The 18,053-nt window shown below is 42.1% G+C and overlaps 1 protein-coding gene across 2 annotated transcripts in view; it reads left to right on the forward strand.

Annotated features, from left to right (window-relative positions):
* Positions 1-18,053, forward strand: part of LOC139444674 (synaptophysin-like) — a 123,407-nt gene that overhangs the window by 99,697 nt on the left and 5,657 nt on the right. For both annotated transcript variants that reach the window (XM_071225606.1, XM_071225607.1), the window contains exons 3-6: positions 11,675-11,799; positions 12,747-12,936; positions 14,021-14,212; positions 14,514-14,616. In XM_071225606.1, coding sequence (XP_071081707.1) covers positions 11,675-11,799; positions 12,747-12,936; positions 14,021-14,212; positions 14,514-14,616 — 610 coding nt within the window. The remainder of the gene's footprint in view (positions 1-11,674; positions 11,800-12,746; positions 12,937-14,020; positions 14,213-14,513; positions 14,617-18,053) is intronic.

The following is an 18,053-nucleotide window of genomic DNA, read 5'->3' on the forward strand; positions in this document are numbered from 1 at the left end:
ACAATAAGATTACAGGGCAGAAGCAGGTCGGTCCTCCAGTTAAACATCCAACACTTGGACAAGATTAACGTGTGTGGGGATATGAAACATTCCTCCAGACAGGGTCAATGGCTTGCAACATTTAAATTAAGAATCGGATATTACAACTTCAACGCCTCTTGCTTTGAATTACTGAAAACTTTATGCAGGAAATGCGTGAAAAAAGCGTTGTGGTTATGCATTGGCTCACTTGGTTGATGGTATAGGAAATGGATGTTTTTGATTTAGAATGAACTGGTGAAAGCTATCCAGCGATCTGGTTAATATGTCATTATGGACGACAAGCTGTTATTGCATGTCAAGGCAATCAGCTTACTGCATGGCAATCCATGCAAGCACATCAAAGTCACAATCTCGGCTAAATATGCACCGTGATGTAAAAATATTTTCATATTTTGATGAATGTTTTGGAAATATGAGAATGCATAGGAATGACTGTGATTAGCATTCGTCCATGTGTTGCTGTGGTGTAAGAAGAATGAAAGTGGGGAGCCTCCAGATCAAAGAGACAGGAAGCGCTAATGAAACAAAAGCTGTGTGTTTTCTGCAGCTGTCAAAGAGGTTTGGTTCTAAATGTCAAGGAAATTTAGGCTTTTCTGCAAAGGTCAAGAATTTGACATCTCTTTGACTTTTAACAGAAGAAAATAACAAAGGGGGCCAGAGTTGACATCCAGGAATAATGATTCAGCGCATCTGACCGAGTGACACGGCGCTGGTGGTAATGGTGGCCATGTTGGCTATAGCTGCAGTGTCAAGTCTTTACATTGTGGACTTCGGGGACATTGTGTAGGTGTTCAGGACACCACTAAATACTTTTGTGTTTCCCAATGATTTGATGACAAAAATCAGTTTAAAATTGTTTAGACGAAATTGAAGATATGAAATAGGTCCTTGGTAACAGAATCCAATGGTTGTAGTTGCTGTGTAGGAGAGTAGCCACTGCTTACTCTGATGCAAATATCCCCATTGATGGGCACCACAGCTCCACAAATGAAGGAATCCCTAGCAATTGCATCACGCCATGCAGGCGAAGAAGTTTAAAGTGTGTGACTGACTATATATGGCCCAAGACGCATGGACATTTTGACTGAAATTCCAGAAAGTCCTACGAATTATGAAGCCAAGTGATGTGAGGGACAGTTGTAGGGATAGTACGTCTCCTACTCACTCCGTAAACAGATCAATGTAACAAATTCAATTCAATCATATAAAAATGATTTGGTTTCAGTCTCCCACTTTTCCTTTGATCACGAAATATGATGTAAATCCATACACAGTAACCCCCCCATTGATTTGTATTTGGATATTAGGACTCCTGTTTGAAAAGTGGCATTGGTTCATTGTGAGTAGGATGAGGCCTGCTGGAGATGTCCGTGCTGCCTCCGCCAATGCCGTCAAATAACGTCACATGGCACAAAAGTGCAGCTGACTTTTATCACTGTGCAGATTTCTGTTCAACATAGAGACATTTGTTTCCTCATGTAACTGAAGAGTTATTTGGCTCCTCAGGAAATCAACACAGTGCTCTTTCTAGTGGTCAATTTTCTGAAATTTATTTGCCCTTTACTTATGAGGAACTTTCCGCGATTTGGAATTGTCTTCATTGAAAATTTTGCAACAAATTATTTTCTTTATCAGTTTATTTTTAAGTCCAGCTCTTTGAATATTTCATTTTCTGGTTATTTATGATGATGAAACTGTTCTGCCGCAGTTTGATTTTGGTGTTTTGCTGGTTACACAGAACTGATACACTTGTGAGTGACCTTGCTTGTCTGCTTGAGTTGAATCATCGCCATAGCTTCTGTCCTGGACAACGTAAAGTCCTGTGTGAGAGAGAAATGTCTGCTTGTCATAACATGGAGTTATTGCTGGAAATAGGATTTATGTCTCGGGAGTGACAGCGCCCTCTGCAGGCAGTACTGAAACGTGTTGGTGTGCACTGTTTACATTACAGGGATCCACAGCATGGTAATTACATTAGTAATCGTAAACAATTGAATTTAGGGTGTTTCCCAGAGTTTGCAGTGGAGGTAATGTTGTTATACAAATCTTTAGGGTAGTTTAGCCATTACACTGAGATAGTTACAGTTCACTCACGCCAGATAGAGGATTAGATCAACTAGTGATTAATGCAATCAAGAGTTTTGCAATTCACTGAGGGGAAATGAATATGGGCTGTTTTTCAGTTGGGTTCACTTCCATGTATTACAGCATGATATTGAAATATTTGCTGAAAGGAGTTTTTGAGATCGTCTGATTTGTATGAGCTATATTTATAGGAAGTCAATGCCGAGCTCCAGCAGTCTTATAAAAAAGCACCAATGTTAGGAAATTCATTGACTGAGACTTTGTTTAATAAGTGATGACTGTAACTGTTGTGTGATGGGAGAGAGGAAACTCACTGAACCCACTCGGGTAAACTCACTCGGGTAAACTCACTTGGGTAAACTCACTCAACCCACTTGGGTAGACTCACTGAACCCACTCGGGTAAACTCTCTTGGGTAAACACACTCGGGTAAACTCACTCAACCCACTTGGGTAAACTCACTCGGGTAAACTCACTCAACCCACTTGGGTAAACTCACTTGGGTAAACTCACTCGGGTAAACCCACTTGGGTAAACTCACTGAACCCACTCGGGTAAACTCACTCGGGTAAACTCACTCGGGTAAACTCACTCGGGTAAACTCACTTGGGTAAACTCACTCGGGTAAACTCACTCGGGTAAACTCACTTGGGTAGACTCACTGAACCCACTCGGGTAAACTCACTCGGGTAAACTCACTCGGGTAAACTCACTTGGGTAAACTCACTCGGGTAAACTCACTCGGGTAAACTCACTTGGGTAAACTCACTTGGGTAAACTCACTCAACCCACTTGGGTAGACTCACTGAACCCACTCGGGTAAACTCTCTTGGGTAAACTCACTCAACCCACAGGGGTAAACTCACTCAGGTAAACTAACTCAGGTAAACTCACTCAACCCACTTGGGTAGACTCACTGAACCCACTCGGGTAAACTCACTCGGGTAAACTCACTCAACCCACAGGGGTAAACTCACTCAGGTAAACTAACTCAGGTAAACTCACTCAACCCACTTGGGTAAACTCACTCGGGTAAACTCACTCGGGTAAACCCACTCGGGTAAACTCACTCAACCCACAGGGGTTAACCAATTCGGGTAAACTCACTCGGGTAAACTCACTCGGATAAAGTCACTCAACCCACTTGGGTAAACTCACTCGGGTAAACTCACTTAGGAAACTCACTCGGGTAAACTCACTCAGGTAAACTCACTCAACCCACAGGGGTAAACTCACTCGGGTCAACTCACTCAGATAAACTCACTGGGTAAACTCACTCGGGTAAACTCACGCAACTCACTCTCGTAAACTCACTCGGGTAAAATCACTCGGGTAAACTCACGCAACTCACTCTCGTAAACTCACTCGGGTAAACTCACTCAACTCATTCAGATAGACTCACTCAGGTAAAGTTGTGAACATGACATTGGTGCATGACATTGGTGCATGCCATGCCATTGTGTCTGTCACCATAAGGTGGCAGTAGCCTAGCCGGTACTCCCGCTTGTAATAACACTCCCTGCCGCAATCTCCCGAATAAAACAAGGGCCCTGTTTGCATTGAACAGAAACAAAATCTCACTTTACAACATCTCATAATGGAAACAAAAAAAGAAAATTCATATTACATGTAATTTTATCAAATTTGGAGCCTTAAAACAAAATCCATATATTCTTTTTAAATCAATTTAAAAATTTCTAAACTAACAAATCAATATTAATTGATTAAGGGGTGCATGTGCATTCTGGTGGAGATTGATAGCCGAACGTTTGGTTCGTTTGTCTTTGTTCACTTTCATGCAGCTTGTAAACAAACTTACTTGTTCACTGATGTAAAGAGGGGAAATGAGTTCTTGTGGAGTGGTGTGAACGATTCCATCACTTTCCCTTGCCTTCTCCTTCTCCTCAGGCTTCCAACCACTCTCAATACAGTTTAATTTATCAGCTAGGGTTTAATTTTACTCCTTAAGTCGTAGCAAGACAGGTGGTTTGTATTGGTCTTGTCAGATAATCAATACATTAATGGACAAAGATTCTTCATCAACTTAAATCTCTGAATGGCTTGCCTAGGTGGGTTGAGCTCACATGGCCAATCAATGGAAAAGTGGCTGTCCTGACATGAAATCGGGCTTCTGCTTAATTACATTCCCAAGGAAGAGGAACCAGTCTCAACATTTCCTGTGCCGCAGGTCTGTGCAAGGTATTGGTATTCATACGGCACTAGACGTCGGTTACCGCCTCCTAAAGTGCTCGCTTTCACAGCAGGATCACCCCACAGGTGCTGCATGATGGGATAGGATAAAGTTTATCAGTACTTCCGACACACACTGGTCTGACGGACATTTGGGATATAGCCTGCTTATCTTCATGCTGTATTTTGTTTAAACTGATTAGTTAGAGACCCCAAATTGTAGCGATTTATTCAGGAGGGAATTCCTGGGCCATAAAGAGACTTTACATGGAGATAAAGTCAGCAAGGTTCTGATTGAAATGTTCTGAAATGTGGTATAGGTACCATCCAAGGTCACTTCACTAGTGTCTGCTAATAGAGGAACCCCTCAGTCTTGAAAAAGCCTATTTCGTAGGTGATAAATTCTTGTCATGCAGCACTTTGTTGCAGATAAATAATAAATCTGACACCATATCTAAAAAGTGCGAAATTGAAAAATGGATTTTCTCTCAAGTGCCTTAAGCCCAGTTATTTATGCCTCCCCATTTGCGAGAGCACCACCGATACTGACGTCTTTACAACTAATGTCAAACAAAATAAAAATGGAGGCGTAAAAAAGGAGTTAGACCTTCACACATCAACAACTTTACCTTTCGCAATCTGTCATCACTTGCCCTGCTTTTGTCATAGATATATTGATCACGCAGAGTTTAATCACCGGAATCACAGTGATTAACTGGAAGTTTTTCCCTCAGAAAACAAGGTCATTTGAACCTGTTCATGGAGTTGGTTATATTGCATGATGATGTTGCGTTCAAAGGAATGATAACATTTTATGTTTCATGGAGAATGTTTGGAATATGAGATTACCGAATATTTGTATGGTGAATGGTGATAATCAGTTTTCTATTTGGTGTGAATAGTCCTTTGACTGCGACAGAGGCGGTAGTTCGGGACCGACAGCGATGGCTGGTGCTCAGCTGATTATCAGCAGAATCAAGTTGTGACTATTGAGAGTAACACTGAGTGTTACATTATCTGTGTTGTTGGACATTGACTGACAGCTATGTCTGTACTCTGAGGGGCAGTAGGGAAGGGGGGTAGTCTTGACACGCCTTAGGCCGAGTTTGATTCCCAACATGGTTACAATGTGTCAAGTCCATTCTTGGTGTCCGCCTGGCGTCATGTTGCTAAATGTGGGAGAAAACCTCACTCACTCACTCACTCACTCACTCACTCACTCACTCACTCACTCCTTCTTGTCTATGTTTATCTTTCTATATTTTATTAAGTTTCATATAAAATATTAATTAATATTTATTGGCTGACCCATGCCAGTCTATACAAGGTTTTCACTTCAGCATGTGACACAGTTATTGGTTACACTGACAGTAGATAGGGAGATGTGTTGATGAGCTTCTACAAATCTGTTTACATAGATTGTTGATTTTGACAGATTTATATCAGCTGTGGCTGTTGGTTAGGTTTGATCTTCTTTACAAGTTGAAAACAGTATGGTCCACGTCAGAATGCACTTCTGTAACTCTTCCCCCTGTCAGCTGTGTAGTGCAAGATACTGTCATCATCACAGCCGAGTTTCTCAATCACATATTGTTTTTGCATTCGTGGCCTTGAGTTGAGTATGAAAATGCATCCCAAATGTCCCCCGAGACTGAAACAGCATTTACAATGCCCTTAGCAATGAAAAAACACCCACTTCCACGTTCACATCCTTTTACAAAAACAGTAGGAGTGGTAGCTGTCCTAGTTAACAGGCTGCCAGCTAGAAGTAGGTCGAGACTGTGACATGGTAAATTCAGTATCGTACCTCGGGGTGGCTTTCATCCCATCAGCAGACTTAACATCAGCAGGAGGTGTTTTTACACGTGAAGACCAAGTTTCAAACTTTCCTGGTAAAATATATCTTTGTGTTCTTTATGTGGCGTTGCGTCACATCCTTCACTTGTCCACTGGTAAGAAGCTGTAGAGTAGGTAGTTATGGCGTAAAAACGACTCAAAGCAGGATTCTCTTGACTGTTCAAAGCTCCAACATCGATCAGCTGCAGCATTTGCATCATGTGCCAATCATGCAAATTTCTGCTTGCTTTTTACACAAGGAAAACACACTGCAAATCGAATAATTGGCTCAAGGGAAGAGAATTAGCTTTCTGGTTACACGGAAGACATTATCAAGTGTTATTTGGAGGAATATTAACATGTGTTTGAGTGTTGTGTCTTCCTGGTCTAAACAACATGAACTAGCAGAATTGTCCTGCAGTACACTACGTCGTAATTAGTTGCCCCGGACGTCCTTTGTTCAATAATCAATACTCAAGAATCACAAGTTATAGTCACCATGCTGAAATTAAGTAAATTTACATTTAGATAACCTTCCGTGCAAGGCATTATGTCACGGTGGATGGTCAGTTTTTGTTGTTTTGATTGTGCCGAGACATGAACAAATCTGCTCGGGATAGGAGAGTCTCGACGTTCTCCTCTGTAGCAGTATCAGCATCAGCATGGCCATTAGCAGGTTCCTGTCGTTGTGCTAAGGGTGGTAGTTACGCTGGGCATGGTAATCAAATGGTTGGCTTTTCTGAATGGAGTGACAGTATGTTATTTGTGCATTAATGCGAAAAAGGACGGAAAATATCCTTGCAGTGAAATCAGAATGGAGTGAATAAAGATATTTGAAATAAAATGTATTTGGGAAAATGTTTTCCAAAAGTGTTTTTGTTTCACAGACTTGTTCTGATTATCGACAGCATAAATTGTTCTGAAAATTGTCTCCGCTATGAAGTTCCTTGTCAGTTTGACCGTCACTTCAGTCTGGTTTCAAGGCTAAAAGCCTTCGTTAGTGCTCAATACGTGTTCAGTTTCACTCACTTCACACAACGTTAACAAGCAAAATGGAGAACTATAGGAAAAAAGCATGCACTGACATGCGTGTATTGAGAAATGATTCTAATTTCGGGGAAAAGCTTTGGTTGAAGGGTATTTTTTGTTAAAGAAGAATTGAAACAATTGAATCACTGGTTATGATGTTTGCATCATGAAAACAGGAAACGTGATTATGTTACAAGAAATTGGAAAATGATTGCATTTCCCTATTTTCTTATCACTAACTAATGCTGCCATGTCCAACAAGTCACACAGACAAATTACAATCTATTTGGATGTTTTTTGCACCAATCTGCCTCCCATTTTGTCCCAGCTTGACATCAATTGATTGCTGTACTGCATCGCCCGCTCCCTCTCGCCGTGCGAGTCGTCCGGACACACAGCAGATCTAGTCAGCTGGAATGTCTTCTCTCCCACTACACATTACTCCCCTGCTCAGGGTCTTGAGGACTGGACAAAGACATGTGCTTCTTCTTAGCTCACCTTGTTGAGATACTCAGCCATGTGCATCTTTGGTTTCAAATGATTTATTTCAAGAATGTTTTTCCCTGGTGTAATAGGTACCATATTTGACGTAATAAGCGCCCTGCTCTAATAATGTTCAGTGTAATAGGTAAGTTATATACAAACCAACTTGGTTCATGTGGTCCCAGCCTGTGGTCCCAGCCTGTGGTCCCCTGTAATGACCTTTGGCATGTAGAAGTCGATCCGGTCGATATTGTTTGTTCTAAGAGTCCAACTTGAAAACAATTCAAGAAACTTTGGTTTCATTTTGAAACAAAATTCTACAAGACAGAAGATTGTAATCTTCCAATGGTGACAGCATCAAAGAAAAGTCACTTGAAAAATTAAGTTTACTATTTACTTCACAAGGTTTTCTCGTTTCTAGAATCTCCGTGTGATTTCACTATGGCAAATATTGGCTGGAATACCTCTAAAAGTGTTGTACAGCCTCTTGAAGTTTCAGCCATGTTTCTAGACAGCAGTTGTATTGATAGATCAGCCATTATTTCATCTTGACAATCGCCGCGAATAGCTGCAAAATTGCTGATGCGGCGTTAAGAAATATTCACTCACTCACTCACTCATCTTGACAAGGGCGGTCGCATAACGTAGCCGAAGACCCGTGCTCGAATCCCGACATGGGTACAATGTGTAAAGCCCATTTCTAGTGTCCCCTACCATGATGTTGCTGAAATATTACTAAAAGTGGCATTAAACCATACTCACTCACTCACTCATCTCGACAACTTAATATTTCTGTAATAACGGACATCTGAAGGTCTGGTGAGCTATGGCCATGTTGCTGGGATTTATAAACCCCCCATTATTTCATCTCAACAACTTAACTTTATTATTCTGCAATAACACAACGTTAACAAAATTGCTTTTCTCAAACCACTTTTGCTTAACTTTCTGAGCAAACAAATTGATGTCAAAAGCTTGTTTATAACTCAGGCATTTCGCAACCTTTGTGGAGAAATTTACCAAAGTCAGAGCTGATTCTGAGTCGTCCCACCCAAAGCTGTCCGGGCTGTGCTTAAATCGTCATTTAATCCTCATCATCAGGAGTATGGGACATATAAGCGGCGTCTACGTTTGGCACCGCAGTTCCTGGCACTACCCGGAGATAATGGTCCTGTCTGATAACTCAATATGATCACGACAAACACGGTTACCTCGACTGGGCAAGAGCACCTAATAACATTGCTGGCAACATGGAGCCGCGTCTGCACCAACCAATAACACTTCCTGTATTTAGTTCCAACCAAAAGGACTGGGCAATTAGATTACTCCTACACTACTGAGACAAGGTTATTTGAGGTCTTGAGAAGTGATATGAAAAGCCTTATCACTTATCAGAGCGATGGTATGTGTAAATTGTGAGCTATCATTCCAGTTGGACTACGGAATAGGGAATAACAGTGTATTGATTCCACATTCCATCTGTTGTTATACTCCGGCATAACACTTATGGTGTCTGTAGAGACGTATAGGTTTCTATTGTTCAATAACTCCCATGTGGAACCTCCCTCTTGGCGTGGAGATGTTGTTGGTCAGGTGTCTGATGGCTTGTCTTGGATTTAATATTAATAACTAATACTGTAGTTTCCCATATCTGTAGTTTATCTGTATCATGTGTCTACTTTGTAGGAACAATATTCATTTCATTGATTGAAACTTGCTTGAGGTAAATTGTTAGTTGAGAATATTAATAAAAACCCATACATTTCACTGTTTGATTTACTTCATTAGGAGCTGGCGTGTTAGGTGAGTAGTACAAGAGTTAATTAGGACAGGCTGAAGGTCTGAGTTTGATTCCAAACCTGGGTTCAAGTGTAGTGTCCCATGTAGGATGTTGCTGTTCTGTGGTCAATGAGTTGTGGACATTCCCTTCATCTACTTCATTGTGTTACTATGTACACTTCGTATTGACCACTTACAGTTTGGTGTTGCAGGAGACTGTTTGTGCCAAAAAGGAATATACCACATGTATAGGGTACAAGAGGAAAGTCTATTTGGCTTCTGAACAATTTCTAAGGGCAAAGGTTTTGTAACCCCTCACCATGGCTTCTTCCTCTGTGATTGACAGATCATGCTTCCAACTGGTGACACATGGCACCTAATGGGGAAGATGGACCCTTTAGTGACATGATGCAAGGTCCTGGAATATTGCCACGGCAAATGACCTGTGTAAACAGGAAACAATGGTTGATCAATGCTCGTGTCAAAACTGATGGCAAACGTCAACATTGATTTATCCTGTAATCACTTCACGCCACCACTGGCATCTTGGGTCAGAAGTACTGTCTGATACTTATATATAGCATTTATCATCCACAGAATAATATGCAAATATTTTGTAATATTTATTATTATGCTGTATTATCATATCATAGTTGTCATATACATTAAGATGTGAAGATCTTATTACTCATTACTTTGGATGTGAAGATCTTATTGCTCATTACTTTGGATGTGAAGATCTTATTACTCATTACTTTGGATATGAAGATTTTATTGCTCATTACTTTGGATGTGAAGATCGTATTACTCATTACTTTGGATGTGAAGATCTCATTGCTCATTACTTTGGATGTGAAGATCTTATTACTCATTACTTTGTATGTGAAGATCTTATTACTCATTACTTTGGATGTTAAGATCTTATTACTCATTACCTTGGATGTGAAGATTGTATTGCTCATTACTCTGGATGTGAAGATCTTATTACTTATTACTTTGGACGTGAAGGAGAAGGATTCAGTACCCTAATAGTAGCCGACATACTGAATGAAGCAGCTCAAACACCCAACACTCACTCATAGCTGGATCTGCCCTATAGAGGAGAACTCTGTACCCTGATAGTAGCCGACATACTGAATGAAGCAGCTCAAACACCCAACACTCACTCATAGCTGGATCTGCCCTATACAGGAGGATTCAGTACCCTGATAGTAGCCGACATACTGAATGAAGCAGCTCAAACACCCAACACTCACTCATAGCTGGATCTGCCCTATAGAGGAGGACTCTGTACCCTGATAGTAGCCGACACTCTGTACCCTGATAGTAGCCGACATACTGAATGAAGCAGCTCAAACTCCCAACACTCACTCATAGCTGGATCTGCCCTACAGAGGAGGATTCTGTACCCTGATAGTAGCCGGCACTCTGTACCCTGATAGATAATGGAATGTCACAGATGTTCTCAAGAAGTAGTGTTGCTATAAGATAAAGGTGTTTGCATGAGTTGGAAGCTAACTTGTATTTTCTTGGATATTTGATAGTAGATGAAAGACATGTTTACTAGCAACTCCAGACAATTTTTGATCCTAAATAATCATACACAAAACCTCTGAGGAATGATTTGGATTGCAGCATCGATTAGTTCTTTTCTTTATCAAGTAGTTTCTTGTTTGGGTAAATAAAGATGAAAGGTGCTACAGGGGTTTTATAATGATGAAAGCCATATGTAGTGACCCAGAATGTCACCACATCTCTGCCGAGAATCCCTTTCAGCATCATCAAAGGCATTTCCCGCAATGTTTCCAAAAGATGCAGCGCTTGGAGCTGACATGTTTCTAAGAGTGTTGTTATGATGTAATTATGCAACTATTTCTTAACCGGATAGTCCGCAACAGAATTCATACTGGCAAATATTAATCAGAAAATACTTGTAACGATGAGCTTGTCCATAGATAAGTTGAAGCTAGTTACTGCCTCATAGGGTTAAACTTGTCAAGCAAAGTGGTTAAAGTGTTTGCTTGTCACGCCGAAGACCCGGGTTCGATTCCGCTCATGGGTACAATGTGTGAAGCCCATTTCTGGTGTCCCCTGCTGTGTTATTTCTGGAATATTGCTTAAAGCGGCGATTGACCATACTCACTCACTCACTTACTTACTTGTATGTGATACACATACATGCCTTGTGTTCATACAACCTTGATCAGTTAAACAATTTATCATCTTTCAGATTGTGGCCATATTTGCTTTCGCAACAACCACCAGCTTCAGGACCAGTTCATCTCTGAAGACCAAATGTAACAACGAAAGCAACCCCTGGAAGGAAGTGGTCTATCAATACTCATATCCTTTTGAGTAAGTACCCCTACATCAACACACACTTCTACATCAACACATACTCCTACATCAACACATACTCCTACATCAACATACCCCTACATCAACACATACTCCTACATCAACACATACTCCTACATCAACACACACTCCTACATCAACACATACTCCTACATCAACACACACTTCTACATCAACACACACTCCTACATCAACACATACTCCTACATCAACACATACTCCTACATCAACACATACTCCTACATCAACACACTCCTACATCAACACACACTCCTACATCAACACATACTCCTACATCAACACATACTCCTACATCAACACATACTCCTACATCAACACATACTCCTACATCAACACATACTCCTACATCAACACACTCCTACATCAACACACACTCCTACATCAACACATACTCCTACATCAACACATACTCCTACATCAACACACACTCCTACATCAACACATACTCCTACATCAACACACACTTCTACATCAACACACACTCCTACATCAACACACACTCCTACATCAACACATACTCCTACATCAACACACTCCTACATCAACACATACTCCTACATCAACACACTCCTACATCAACACATAGTCCTACATCAACACACACTCCTACATCAACACACTCCTACATCAACACATACTCCTACATCAACACATACCCCTACATCAACACACACTCCTACATCAACACACACTCCTACATCAACACACACTCCTACATCAACACACACTCCTACATCAACACACACTCCTACATCAACACATACTCCTACATCAACACATACTCCTACATCAACACATACTCCTACATCAACACATACTCCTACATCAACACACACTCCTACATCAACACATGCTCCTACATCAACAAATACTCCTACATCAACAAACCAACACCATTACACGGTTTGCGTCTCGTCTTGCAGTCTGCAAAGTGTTCAAGTCGTCCTCAGTTGCAATGGCACATCCACCTACCATCTGGGGCAGAGCGAGACGGCGCCAGCGCAGTTCTACGTCTTCGTCGGAGTTATCGCCTTCCTCTACTGCATTGGTGCTCTTATTCTCTACATCTTCTTTGACGATCTCTACCGCAAGAACAACCGGATTGTCATTGTGGTGAGTAATCTGACTGTAGGAGTTTATGCAACGCAGCAAGCGCTTTCCTCATTTAATAGATGGATGTCATGGTATCGTCTTCATCCCATGGGTCTCCTTGTGAAGAGTTGTTTCCCTTGAATGCCATGTTTGAAGCAAGCTCCTCACAGCGATAGTACGTTCCCGGAGCTCTCTATACTATCGCTGCCACCTGTCAAAACTCCCCACTGTGAATAGGTGGCCACAACCATGCTTGGAGTTGAACTCGCAACCGAATGACCGTTATGTTTACAAACAAGTGACGACTGTCGTGACGCCGAATACACTTATAGCTGCTAAATTACTTTCTTCGTTTGTCAATTTGAATTTCTGTTTCATTAAAACTATCGTGTTATTGATATAGTAAGAATGTAAGGGAGAAGTTGGTTGGTTTTCCGTTAGTCTGCAATCTCGAAACCAATCTGATTATCAAAACAACAAAGTAAATTCATCTGGAAAACATGGTCAGTCGTAAACCTTTTCAAAATGAAATATGATGGCATTCCCAAAGACATAAACAAAAGTATAAACGTTACTACATATGGGGTTGGAGGGCAAATTTCAAGATTCTTGTAATGGCCGCGCCCACACTGGTGGCAGCGATGTTACTGCGAGTGTTACGAAGGTGTCACACGCTGGGAAGGAGCTTGTGTTTGAAGGTATCAAGGGCAGATAACCCCAACCAATAGTTATATCACTCATCACACAAACAGTTTCATATTTATAAGTTATGTCATGGGTTTGAATCCCTATTTCACCTTGATGATTCTTGGTTTGTTAGCACCATACCAGTGCTTGTGGGTTTCACAAGTGTTGTGGCTGTGGGGTGGCTCAGTGGTTAAAGTGTTTGCTTGCATCACCCAGGCTTGCCTCCCTCATTAAGCTGACTCGCCGTGATATAACTGGAATGCTGTTAAAAGCGGCGTTAAACCCAACTCACTCATTCATTTTCTTCCATATGAAGCTAACTTGCTGTGATATGATTCAAAGTGGCAGCATTAAACTCAACTCACTCACTCACTTGAATCCACGAGACAAATAGTTAGCGAGTATCCCTTGTTTGCAGGACTTTGTGATATCGGTTGTGGTGACGGCCCTGTGGCTCATCTCCTCCTCTGCCTGGGCTCAAGGTGTGTCTGACGTCAAGTTCTACACCGACCCCAGCGAGTCCGGCCTCTTCCAGATGATGGCCGAGTGCAAAAAAGTTGCCTGTCAAGTCGGTCACCTTGGCAACTTTGCTAGCCTGAATGTATCCATCGTAAGTGTTTAGTTTTAGTGCAATTTTAGCTCACCTTGCTGAAAAATCAAAATAAATTTCATCTTTAGCTCACCTGGTGAAAATGCCCAAGTGAGTTTCATATTTAGCTGACCTGTCAGAATAGCCAATTAGGTTTCATTTTGGGCTCATTTGGTTTCATTGGGTAAGTTTTCCATTGGTTGTACAAAACTGTATGTGGTATTAACTAACAATGGTCTGTTTGTTTACTGTAACTATTCTAACTGACGTGGCTTTTTCCTGATCCCATATCAATTTATATTTCTTATCCTTCCCTTTTCAGATCTTTGGATTTCTGAACTTTTTAGTGTGGGCTGCCAACCTGTGGTTCTTGTACAAGGAAACTCCATGGTTTAAAATCCGCTCGAAGCCGCCCAGTTCTCCAGGTACGCAGTCCGAGATCGACCCACAGAAAGTGTAGTGTTCCACCCCAGGCAGTTGCCATGAGCTAGGATTGAAAGCTTGATGAATGGTTAAAACTGTGATTACGACAAGAAATCTCAAATCATTTCAAATGGAGTCTCATCTCTTCCGTGATAATAAAAGTATAGGTTCATGCAGGAAGTGTCAAACATGCGATGGTCTTTCTGTCAGGAAAAGCGCCAACACTGGAATAATTATGCAATCATTTTGTATTCAGAGTAAAAGGACTTGATCAGCAGTAGAATTTTGACTGTAGGATTGTAATATAAATCAGGATAAGACTATCAATCCCTTTTCTTGAAACACATAGGATATTTGTGATATTAGGCTTGCGAGAATCTCCTCACGTTTGTGCTCGGGTCCTCATTTTGTCTTATCAGTAGTTGTGTTGGTTTGTGCAGCACACCCGACACACGGCTTCCACCTTCAGGTGCTATGTAGTTGTGACTCTAGTTCCCTGGTTGCTGGTACCATGTAGTAGTGTTGGTTTGTGCTGCTCTCCTGACACACGGCTTCCACCTTCAGGTGCTATGTAGTTGTGACTCTAGTTCCCTGGTTGCTGGTACCATGTAGTAGTGTTGGTTTGTGCAGCACTCCCGACACACGGCTTCCACCTTCAGGTGCCGTGTAGTTGTGTTGGTTCTCCAGACTGCTGTTGAATGTTTTCCAGAACACTGTTGAATGTTCTCCAGACTGCTGTTGAATGTTCTCCAGACTGCTGTTGAATATTCTCCAGACCGCTGTTGAATGTTCTTCAGGCCGCTGTTGGATGTTCTTCAGACCGCTGTTGGATGTTCTTCAGACCACTGTTGAATGTTCTCCAGACCGCTGTTGAATGTTCTCCAGACCGCTGTTGAATGTTCTCCAGACCGCTGTTGGATGTTCTCCAGACCACTGTTGAATGTTCATCCCATACTGGTTGATAGTGTTCAGATGAGGTCATATGTTTATGACAAGGGTTCTCAACACTTATCCATGTGTGCAAGACACTGTACAAGGATAAGCTGTAGGATTGGTGAGATGGCGTCAATGGGCTATCGTGTTGTCAATGGGCTATCGTGTTGTTGCCTGCTCAGTGCTAAACGTTCTGTCTCTCCTTCGCTTTGTGGACCCCAGCAGCTCCTTGTCCTTGTTGACCACATGCAGTCCTGTTTTGTCCAGGATTTCCAGGACGATATTGAGTACCAGGAGTTTCGGGGAGTAGCACCTTGTGAAGACGTTACACTTGGAGTGGTTCCACTTAGGAGTATCAGAAATACGTTCATGTAGGAAATACAGGATTGTGAATATGTACCATACTTACTTTGGGATCAGAATTGTGAATAGGTGGCACATGGAATATCAGAACTGTGAATAGGTGGCACATGGACTATCAGGATTGTGAATAGGTGGCACATGGACTATCAGGATTGTGAATAGGTGGCACATGGAATATCAGGATTGTGAATAGGTGGCACATGGAATATCAGGATTGTGAATAGGTGGCACATGGAATATCAGGATTGTGAATAGGTTGTACTTTGGAATATCAGGATTGTGAATAGGTGGCACCTTGAATATTTGAAATATTGATAGGTGCCATATGAATAGTATCTGGATTGTGAATAGGGCGGGGGAAGTGGACATCCACAAGTGCTGTATGTTCAGTGGAACATGAATCCTGTAAACTCCTCCTGTACTTTCTGGGAACTGGTCGTCCATTGCTAGATGTGTTATTGCCAATAATATAACTATTTTACATGTGAGCTTGATCTGTCCAGGTAAGTGTTGCTTTTTCAGAATGTTTTTCCATTTTTGTGTGAAATAAATCTTACATATTTTGAAATGAAAGTTCTTGTACAGTACATTTTGAGTGATTTTCAATCTAAGACCTGGCATTCTATTTTCTCCTTCAACTTGTACATACTGACTTGCTGCACCTATGACTGCCAGCACCTGCCTAATGACTGCTTGTGACCCAGTGATGTGTGTGAACAGTGTGCATGCTCTCTCAAACATTACTTCAATCTGCACAGTCAATATTTTCAGTCACATTTCACCTTCATACACAAGTCGCATTCTTCCAACAATTTGCCTCTGAGAATTCTGATTCTAAAGAAACCGGACCTAATGTTTCGCAGTTATTAGACTCTATTCCAAACAAACATAGGACAAGTCTGGTGGTGGAGTAGACTGTGTAGATTCCAGAATACTGTATATTTTCATAAATATGATATGTCTTTGTGTGTGTAGTGATGGGGACCCTGTGTACCCAAGCGAGCAGGACCAGCAGGGCTTCTCTCCACCTGCACTAACCATATCTCTGTGCTGCTGTATAAACAATATTGATACTGACTTGGCCCGGCTATTCTCTTGTGTACGATGGGCAAGCTATCCATATCTCCAAACTACATCAAATATATCATGGGCTTTGATTATAGGACTGATGTATTATTGGAACATTAGATTTCTAACCAACTTGCATGCTCCTCATATTGCTGAACCATATATGTATGTATACACGTATGTATGTGTGTATGTATACCAGGCTGCCATCAAGGTATATCATGTATCTGGTGAAAACATTCAGAGCTAGTTGTGCCCTGATAGTCCAGAGATGTGGAGGTGTGTGCTCCTAGGGTTGACCAGGGACAATTACACCCACCCTCCTCACATACACCTCGGGTTGACCAGGGACAATTACACCCACCCTCCTCACATACACCTAGGGCTGACCAGGGACAATTACACCCACCCTCCTCACATGCTCCTAGGGCTGACCAGGGACAATTACACCCACCCTCCTCACATGCTCCTAGGGTTGACCAGGGACAATTACACCCACCCTCCTCACATACACCTAGGGTTGACCAGGGACAATTACATCCACCCTCCTCACATGCTCCTAGGGCTGACCAGGGACAATTACACCCACCCTCCTCACATACACCTCGGGCTGACCAGGGACAATTACACCCACCCTCCTCACATACACCTCGGGCTGACCAGGGACAATTACACCCACCCTCCTCACATACACCTAGGGCTGACCAGGGACAATTACACCCACCCTCCTCTCATGCTCCTAGGGTTGACCAGGGACAATTACACTCACCCTCCTCTCATGCTCCTAGGGTTGACCAGGGACAATTACACCCACCCTCCTCACGTGCTCCTAGGGTTGACCAGGGACAATTACACTCACCCTGCTCTCATGCTCCTAGGGTTGACCAGGGACAATTACACCCACCCTCCTCACATACACCTCGGGCTGACCAGGGACAATTACACCCACCCTCCTCACATACACCTAGGGCTGACCAGGGACAATTACACCCACCCTCCTCTCATGCTCCTAGGGTTGACCAGGGACAATTACACTCACCCTCCTCTCATGCTCCTAGGGCTGACCAGGGACAAT

Source organism: Haliotis cracherodii, unplaced genomic scaffold (assembly GCF_022045235.1).
Source record: "Haliotis cracherodii isolate W230 unplaced genomic scaffold, xgHalCrac1.p SCAF_6, whole genome shotgun sequence".
Classification (NCBI taxonomy): domain Eukaryota; kingdom Metazoa; phylum Mollusca; class Gastropoda; order Lepetellida; family Haliotidae; genus Haliotis; species Haliotis cracherodii.